Source organism: Argentina silus (genome assembly GCF_951799395.1).
Source record: "Argentina silus genome assembly, contig: scaffold_647, whole genome shotgun sequence".
In the NCBI taxonomy this organism is placed as follows: Eukaryota; Metazoa; Chordata; class Actinopteri; order Argentiniformes; family Argentinidae; genus Argentina; species Argentina silus.
In genome coordinates this window covers 5,001-14,971 of record NW_028153024.1, presented here as the reverse complement: position 1 = coordinate 14,971, position 9,971 = coordinate 5,001, and the positions used below count along the sequence as shown (strand labels likewise).

The 9,971-nt window shown below is 46.4% G+C and overlaps 1 protein-coding gene across 1 annotated transcript in view; it reads left to right on the top strand.

The window, feature by feature from the left end:
* Nucleotides 1-2,145: 2,145 nt before the first annotated feature.
* LOC310824488 (histone deacetylase 4-like) overlaps nt 2,146-9,971 on the top strand; it is a gene marked incomplete at both ends in the record, with an annotated part of 10,865 nt that continues 3,039 nt past the window's right edge. Inside the window, 2 exons of the mRNA XM_083697745.1 lie at nt 2,146-2,264; nt 9,631-9,759. Of these exons, the coding sequence (XP_083553871.1) occupies nt 2,146-2,264; nt 9,631-9,759 (248 nt within the window). The remainder of the gene's footprint in view (nt 2,265-9,630; nt 9,760-9,971) is intronic.

The following is a 9,971-nucleotide window of genomic DNA, read 5'->3' as shown; positions in this document are numbered from 1 at the left end:
GGGGGAGGGAGATAAAAACTCTCTCTCTTTCTCTCCCTCACTGTATGTGTGTAAAGGGGGCTGTTAGTCATACACTTGTCCCCAACTCGTTTGATGCATGTGTGCCTGTCTGTGAAGTACTGTTTTCTGTATGTGTGTGTGTGTGTGTGTGTGTGTGTGCGGCCTTGTGACCATGACAACACCTGCTGAGAAAGTTTACAGTAGTTCTCCAATTCAGTTTGCCTTTCTGTTGTAAACAGCACACCCTGTATACGATGGCACCTTTTCAAGGCTACATAATGTGTATTAAGCTCTGACTACATAGGCCACATAGTATTAGGCACCATTCAAGAGTCAAGATAAAAGTTTCCACAAATCCTTACCCCTACCCAAGAGGTCTAGCTCATTTTTACCCCCACCTTTTGCACCCACCATCGACTTTCAGAAGCTACTCTTTTTGGTTTTATGTCCCACCCACTTTAAAGACAGCGAGAATGATTGGCATTTTGAACGTACTGTGAGATGTAACTAGATTTGTTTGTGGGGCGTGGCCAGTTTCAGCTCTAGCTTTATCTAAGTTCTGATCACATCTCCACTTTGTTTGAAGCGAGTTGCAATCAGTCTGGGTGAACTGACAATGGCCGACATGTCACTATGGTTTAGTTTGTTTTGAAACAGACCGATGCAAGACTTTTCTATCCATTAATCTTTAAACCTTTCCTCAGCAGCATTCATTTGACTGTTGACTTGGTTTGTCACCCTGTCTTCCAAGAATCACATAATCGAAGACAGCCACGTAACAAAAAAAAGGAATCAAAAGACGATATCAAACGCGGAATGTTTTATTAATCAAAACATCTCTATTCTGACAGCTGCGATGGCAGCAGAGGTTTTTGTAACTGCCATCAGAGCCAAAAACATGTCAGTCATAAAGCTGAGGCGGGCTGCGTATTTGAGACTAGGTGGAACGCGAGCCAGATTCAATTGACTGTGCTGGGAAGACGCCAGATGACCTGAGTTGTCCCCGGTGGAGGAAAAGTCAATGTTGTTGTCTCAGATACTAGAAGCCCTCTGCCTGTTTTACATTAACTGAATTTAAGATGAGGGCAGAGAAAGATGGACATGGCACCATCACACACACACACACACACACACACACATTTTTTATTATGGTCTTGAGACTGATAGAGAGACAGAATTCAGACACATAAATAGACGTATGTATTTTTAATAGTGGGTAAACATGGTCAGACACTGTACAGAAAGAGAAAGAGAGACAGACAGACAGACAGATTGACAAAGGCACGCAAACAAATGCTTGTGCCACCTAGATACCTACTCACACATCGATACAGGCAGCCAGGTTAACCCTGATAGACATGCAGATTCAGCACGTCTTTGTATAACATGTCCATAGTAGCTTTTTAGTTACATCAGATAATGGACCCACCCACTGCCTTGTCGGTGCCGGTCTGTGTACAAACAGACGCAGCACAACCTCCAGGCTGTGCAAATGCATTGTGGGTAATCTGAGATGGCATTCAAAGTATCTGGTTGTAAACAAAAACGCCTGCACTGCAGATTGTGTGGTGGGGAGTCAACTGCTCTACATGTGGTGCCCTTGGTTGTAACCTGTGTGTGTGTGTGTGTGTGTGTGTGTGTGCGTGTGCGTGTGTGCGTGCGTGCTCCCATGACTATGAAACAGACCAGGCATATGTACTGTATGACGGTATACGCTGGTAGTGTTTCCATTACAATCAAATAGTACCATGACAACTATCTGGAGACAAACCTAGCAGGCTTGTATAGAAAGCTCCATAGGAGACTAGTAAATATAACTATTTAAGATAGATTGTTGAACGTAGTAAAATATTTGTAATTGATATTCAAGATGTGTACTAGTACAAGTAACGTGACCAGTTGCTATTAGCTGAAAACTGATTTAAAAATGAATGCATCTTTTAACGAAAGTGAAATAATGACGAATATTACGGTGGAAGTACATTTAGTAGCCACATATTACAATGTTCATGTCAGTTTTGCAGAGCTGATCATTTGTGTGGGTGTCTCCGGTGACGTTCCACTTTACCAGCGTATCAACGTTTCCTTTTGGATCTGAATAAAGTTTTTAAAACTGATGTGTGTGTGTGTGTGTCCCTTCTGTAGGAAAACCCAGCACAGCTCTCTAGACCAGAGCTCCCCACCCCAGACGGGGATGTCTGCATATAACCACGCCATCCTGGGGATGTACGACCCCAAAGACGACTTCCCACTCCGGAAGACAGGTAGGCCTTCCCCAAAGACGACTTCCAACTCTGTAAGACAGGTAGACCTTCCCCAAAGACGACTTCTCTCTCCGGAAGACAGGTAGACCTTCTCCAAAGACGACTTCCCACTCCGTAAGACAGGTAGACCTTCCCCAAAGACGACTTATCTCTCCGTAAGACAGGTAGACCTTCCCCAAACATGACTTCCCACTCCATAAGACAGGTAGGCCTTGACCAAGTGCCTGATGATGAGTTGAGTCAGTTGTGTTAGTGCTGTGCCATGGTATGTAAAAACACAGCCCTAACCTCTCACCTTTGACCTAGTACAATCATGATAGATCTACTCTTTATTCATATGGCTGTGTTTCAAGATTGCAACGTTTCCCTCATTTCTTTCCTACATCCTTTTTTCTTGGTTTGTCGTTGATAAAAAAAAAACAACAACCAAAAAACCGACTGAAAGCAGTCTGCCGACAGCTCCACTCAGCCTCCAACTCCACAGTTTAGCTCCTCCCCCCGTCTCAGTCAGCAACAGGAAGGAAGCTGATTTGAATGATGCCGTATACGATCTAGCCGTATGTCATCCAGTCTTCTTATTGACGTGTCTTTTGCATCGGTTGTCGTCACTGGCGACCAAAACCGCCCCCGGTTCCCAGCAGCCTTTGGTTCGGGATCATTAGCAGTGCCGTGTAGAACAGTGTAGTCGGGATGCAGATAAGATTATCAGTTCAGATTACCGCCGTATTTGGCCCGTGTTCACCCACCTCACTTCTCATAGCAACCTTCTGATGAGGCAGAAATTGATTTATTGATTTATGTGTGACGAAACAGCCTTTGTTTCGTTGATTGTAATTGAATGGGGCCCACATAGTATTCCATTGTTTTGGTTGAGACCCCCACTGTCATTAGGGTTCAAAAGGCTCCAAAAAAGACCAGCTAGTCAGTCACTCTCATTGTGCTCACATACAGTACTCGCACTCGCACAGGCACACACACAATCACACAATTTCACATTTATGGTCATACTGTATTCTGATCTCATCACAATAGATGAGGGAAAACGATAGCCTCAAGGTCTGAGTCAGTTATCCGGCACAATGACAGAGAATAAAGACGTGCCAGGAATAGGACACACAGACGGTTGTGCCTTTAACGACCGCCACTGGAGAGTGCAGCCGTAGCACTGCAGAAAAGTGGAAGGGAGAAGAAATTGGATAACAGCTCCAGTTGAAGTGTCTGTACCTCTGAATACCATGTAGCATTGCTACGACTCCTATGCCTGTTTGGTTTTTCTCCTGTTTTGTATGTTAAAACCTTGATTCGTCTAGTCTATTTTAAATCTCTGAGACAAGGGATTATGCAAACATGTGAGTGCATGCATTACCGTCCACTTTCAAAACAAACAATGACAAACAATGACAAACATGACGTCTATGAAACATGGCCGAGTCAAATGACCACAGCTGGACTGGAAAGAGAGGGCCTCTGAGAAACTCCCATCTGAGAGAACTACTGTTATGTAAACCTCGGAGCAGGGCTCTCTTTCCCCCTGTGAAGTGTGGCGAGGCTGTGATTGTTCACTCAGCGTCTGGGCTCATTTGGCAGTGTCAGTTCCAGATCTCCCAGCTGGAGATCCACCTCAGTGTACTCAGGAGTGCCGGCAGCTCTGCCGCCTGCAGGGATGAGGGCCGGAACGCCTCATCCTGGTGATAACCAGGAAAGTTGAGACAGAAACAAGAGAGGGCCCGGAATTGATCCTTGTGGGACATCATGAAGAAGGGTGGGGAAAGGATTTTGTGGGTCAAACAGGATAGTCCCAGTCAGGAAATAATTGTGATATTTTACTCTGTCCCCTCTTTTGTAGATTAAAAAAAATGAGACAGTTAAAACAGGCACACACACACATGCACAGTGCTGTACAGGTGGAATGTTCAGGGGCAACTCTTGTAGTGGTTAGATCAGATGGATCAGATAGCACTCTGAAAGAGGAAGTGGATGAACATGGTTGCCACAGCAGCGGGCTGCAATGGAGCCTATAGTCGTGAGTGACGTGTTTGCCCATGATGACATGTTTTGGGGAATTTACGTGTCAATATGTAAATGCATAGTGTCCATTAAAAAATTTTTTATTTGTAATGGGATGGAGTCAAATTGGAACAGCGTTTCCTTGTGTGGCTTTTGACTATGTTTGTAACATGTCTCACAGTGTAAGTGCCCCCATTATGCTCACTCTATAGCTTTAACATGTGATCTGTTTACAGGTTTTTACCATGACTCATGTCCATAGTGAAACGGGTGTATGCTACCCATAACTATACTATTGTATTGTATTGTAATACTGGCCCAAGGTTTGTTCCTCCTCTTATCATACTATATAACTATGACTATCATTTAAATACGATTAATTAATTACCAAGGTGTACTGTATATTCTAATCCCTCTCCCCAATTAAATGATATCTCCTCTCATCACAGCCCCATAGAGTCACGGTGCTACAGCAGACATAGCCTCCCCAGCCCCATAGAGTCACGGTGCTACAGCAGACATACCCTCCCCAGCCCCATAGAGTCACGGTGCTACAGCAGACATACCCTCCCCAGCCCCATAGAGTCACGGTGCTACAGCAGACATACCCTCCCCAGCCCCATCTCACTCTTCCATCAGTCACACCGAGTCTTTATTAGCCGTTTCTAGCAAGCCGAGAGCTCATCTTCCTTATCGGGTCCTGGTTTTAACTGCTCTCTGCGCTTCTTAAACCGTTAAGGGGTGAGGAGACTGCAGTGTGTCATCTCCCCTCCGTCCCCACGCCACTTCTCCTCGTTCCGCCAGCAGGCCTGTCGTGGCTGGTAGAGCCCTGCCGTCTGAGGCTGCGGATTTTTAACGGCTTCTCAACACGTCCCAGGGCAGGCTTCATCGTTTCTTTTACTGTTAGAGCCGGGGAAAATGTTACCCGGCTCATCCCTCTCTATCTCTCTGTCCTCCCATATCTACCACCTCCTCTCTTTCATCTGAAGATTGACAGTTAAAACCGCCACTGTAGTTAATTGTCATCACAGATGGGTCGGCCGTGTTACTGCCAATGCCTACTCAAAGGATCGCTTTTCACTATGGCTTCAGAAATATTGATTGCGTTTATCATTTATCATTTTCCAAACGTAGGGGTTAGTAGGGTTAGTGTTTGACAACTAGATTCTGTTTTGTTCATATTACATTTTCGTTACCACCCCCACTTCTCATGGATATACAGTATGAGGATACAAGTTAGCCTACCTATTGATTGTGGATTAAAGTAATGAGGTGGAAAGGCCAGGCCCAACATGACTGCTTAATATCTTATGCTAACTGGTGGGTTCCAACCTGTATTAATAGTGTGATGTATTCGGTAAAGTCTTCCCACTTTTACCCAATACGTTCTGTTGGCTATTACTGATCGATTGTATTGGATTCGTATGTTGCCTCATTCAATCTCTTCATGTGTTCATGCTGCCTCACCGAACAGATGCCAGCAATCAAGCTAAAACACAACGCCTCTTGCATCCCTTTGTGTTGACTGTTTACCACAAGCTATCGCAGCCTGAAATAGAACCTGACGCTGAGCTCTGAACCTCCTTCATGAGAGTCCACTCAGAAAACGCCAGATTAGCGTTTTCATGTTCCTTCATCATAACTCAGCCTACTTAGACAACAGTAAACCCAAATCACAGTCCATTCAGAATGTGAAGTGGCGCTCTCCGTTTTGTTATTCTCTCGTGTCTGTGGTAGTGGCAAGACCGAGATGTTATCCCCCCTTGGGGAGTTTGATGTTTGTAGTGAAAATAGCTTTGTTTTGAGATGTTCATACAGCTCATTAACTTCTTTGCGTTGCTGTGAACTGATTAATAAGAAACCCAGTCCTCTAAACCCTAGATTTCACTGTGATATTGTTTATTGTTATTCCCTCGCGAAGGTGATATTAAAGCGCAGTCCGCATACACTATACACATTTCTGGGAAGGTAAGACACTGTCGATGAGTTTCAGTTATATTGATTCTTACTAATCTTCATCCTGTTTCATTATATGAAATACACAATTGAGGGCAGCAGCTAGCTAAATGTGTTCGGTAACCGGTACAGGGCCCTCATCACTCAGCCCACCCAGCATATGATCAATATGTTTTGTATTATAAAAACAAGTGCACTCTTCAGTCTCTCTGAAATATTTAGTACCCTTTCTATGGCCTTTAATAAGATATTCAATATACTGTAAATGGGGAGGTATGTGGTCCAACTGTTGAGCAGGAGTGATGCGTTTTGAAATAGTTGAATTGGCGTTACAGGGGATACTGTATGAGTGTCGCCGGGTGGCATTAGTGTTAGCTGACTCGTTGGGTGGGCTTGTGTAACAATGCAGGACAACAATACAGGTCATGTCACTCAAAATGACCTATCTTCTATAACGTGGCCCTCCCTCCAAACGAGACGTGACCGAGAAGAACTTGGGAGTGACAGTCCTGCAAGTCTCAGGATGTGTTGCCATCTGCTGCACCAACAACAAAACCATCCAACGATGAAATGGATACAATTACTATACAAAAACTGAGAGTTTGAGTGAGCTGGGGGAGCAAAAGATAAGGAGATAGATGTGAAGAGAAGAGAATGGAGTGTGTGAGAGAGAGGGTGGGGGGGCGGGGGGGGTGGTTAGGGGGTGAGGCAGAGAGAGGGGCGAAGGAGAGAGAGAGAGGGGGAGAGGGGGAGCAGTAAAAAGCCCTGGCGTCAGCATATGCTGCAGCGGGCCCCTGCAGTGGGTGGTTTTGCGTGGCCGCACTAACACCCTTCAAAGTGACCGCGTCCCGGGGTGAACCCCCCACGGGCTCGGATCCTGTGCCTGCCTCAGCCTGCAGACAGGCTGTAAGCCCCCATTCTGCCTGCATCAACACTTTCCTCCCCCCTCCGAGCGTGAGAGAACAGGGCCTTGGCACCAGCACAACCTCCACCCACACCGCCCACCCATCCACCCACCCCTCCACCCACCCCCCTCTGTCCCAGCCCGCTCCGCTGCTGGCTGCCTGCCAGGCCCTTTGGGCTAGGCCCGCGATTGCCCACTCGGCCACTGCGAGCAGAGCTCGACGTCGAAGGCCGGAGAATTTGCCGCATCTCTCGCGTCTGAAGCGTTGCCTTCAGCGGATGCATCTGTTCAGCTCTCCTCTCTATCCAGGATGACCTGTGGTTTATGCGGTAGCTGTTTGGACAGACATTCATCCAAGTGTGGCAGAATGGACAGGATAGTCAATGCAGTGTTTGTGTTGTAGCTCCTGTACTGTAGGCTATGTTGCAAGGTGTTCTGCCTGTGTTCATGCCAATGGCTAAAGTTACCTGTCTTTGTCAACTTCTTTGACAGAGTCTCTGACGTACACCTTGAACATCCAACTCGCAATATAATGGATGACAAGTGTTTCCTATTTGTTGGCAAAAGGCCTTTTATCTTGAAACCTCCCTTTGGCACCAAAACGTCACCCTTACATTACACTCTGGTATCCTCTAATTATCTTCCACTACCAGTCAAAGGTTACAATGTTCAAGTCCCCAAACTACTACAGCCCCATTTACAAAACCCCAAACTACTGTAGCCTAGCCTAGCCTAAACTTTTTACCTCTTACGATAGCCAGCCACTCCTATTTGCCAATCACCGTTCACCTTGCTATGTGCAAAGGTGGCCAGCAGTACCTGTCCTCAAAGAACCATTAGCCATTAGCCGACAGGCCACTGTTTATTTAGAACATTTGGACTAGATTGCATTGTAATTGTTCAGAGGAATTGCCTCTTAGAATCAGTGCCCTTTTAACTCCAGCTCCCAACTGGACCTCCCTGATCCTGTTAACAAAGACTTTTGGACAAGTGCCCTCCACTTACAAGAAGCACCACTTTTTTTTGATAATTGAGTTTGATAAGTTCAACCGCAAGTTCAGTCCCCTCAAATTGAAAGTGCACTTTCAAAAAGTGCTTATACATTATACATCCCACGCACTCAAAGCCTAGCTTGTCTGGCTCGTCCCAAATGACCAGAGGTATACTCTGCACCTCTTTCAAGTGCATTAAAACAGGTGAACTATTGTCTCCCTTATTAGCATTCAAAGCTACAGAAAGTACAAACGGGAGAAGGGTGCCCACAGTCCCTGTCCAAATATCCTCTAAGAAATGGACGGAGTCCTCTGGGCCTTGCCCAACTTGACTCAGACTATCCAAACACTAATGAACATAGCGTGCCTCCCCGACTGGACTCATTTCACACGAGGTCACGGACCCAGGCGAGGGGCCAACCGGTGGTCAACATTTGGCCTGACTAATTGAAGGGATAGAAGAGGGCCTCTCCAGGCAGAGCCAGTGAGAGTCTGCCTCTCTGAGCAGAGCAAGTGAAAATTAAATGAACTGTTTGCAAACTCGAGAAGTGGACAGAAAAGACACCCTTTAATTGAGAGCATTTGACAACAAGCGCTATTCATGAGTTTGGCATTTAGAAGGGCTAAGCTTGAGGTCAGGGGAGCTGCCAAACAAACTTTGAGCCTCACCGCACACACACACACACGCACACAGACACACACACACACGCACACAGACACACACACACACGCACACAGACACACACACACACACACGCACACAGACACACACAGACACAGACACTTTTCATTCATGTTACAAGTTTGTAGCTCATCTTATCCATTGACTGCACCAATATTTGTAGATGTATCCCCTTTAGGGAGGTAGCATAGCTACATGCCCCAAACTGGCCACTTCTTATGCTAGGCCAGCAGCTAGGGTATAAGGTGAACACTATTCATGATATAATTTCATGTTACACTACTATCATTGTACGTCATTGTGTGTGGCGTGTCGTGGCAGAGTTTGTATTACATTGGAGATTGCAGATAGTAAACAGGAAGGGGATGATGTAACTACCCCAGTTCTGAACAGCAGATGTGATTTTGAATCACCATCTTGTGATGAGGTACCTGAGCCCCAAATGCGGCCCTTGGACCTTGACCAAGGGTCTGTCGGTAGACGTTAGCTCTCCTACTCGGGAGACTGGGATTTCGGTTCACACCTGTGGCACCTGTTGTGCCGTACATGTAAAAGTCTTAATGTGGCGTTAGAGGGCTGGAATTAATCTGCAGGGAAGGTCTCCGATCATCACCTTCTGTGGTGTAGTCCTCATTTTGTCATTAAAAAAACAGCACCCATTCACACCACCCATTTTGCTGAGGTTTTTTAGCAGATCTCTTTCATTTTGAATCATTCAAAGGGGGGGGGACCTCATGGAAATTCTACCTCCACTCCTTCCTTTTTGACTCTGTTGTTTGCGCCATTCGTTTGTGACTCGTGTCGTCCTCTCCCTCCTCCCCGCAGCGTCCGAGCCCAACCTGAAGCTGCGCTCCAGGCTAAAGCAGAAAGTCACGGAGCGCAGGAGCAGCCCTCTGCTACGCAGGAAGGACGGCCCCATCACCACTGCCAAGAAGCGCTCTCTGGACATGGCGGGTAAGCTCCCGGCGCAGCGCTCGTCAAAGCGCTCGTCCAAACGGAACACATTTGAACTCGTTCAACCCCGTCCCTCCTCGGCTCTGCCTCCGGCGCTTTCCGCCGGTTGTTTAAAAGGTGCTCTCTACCTCTGTTTCCGCCCACGGCGTGAAACTGTAATGCAGAAGGGTTGCTACAGTCACTGCATATGTAGCTGCCACTGATTTTATTTA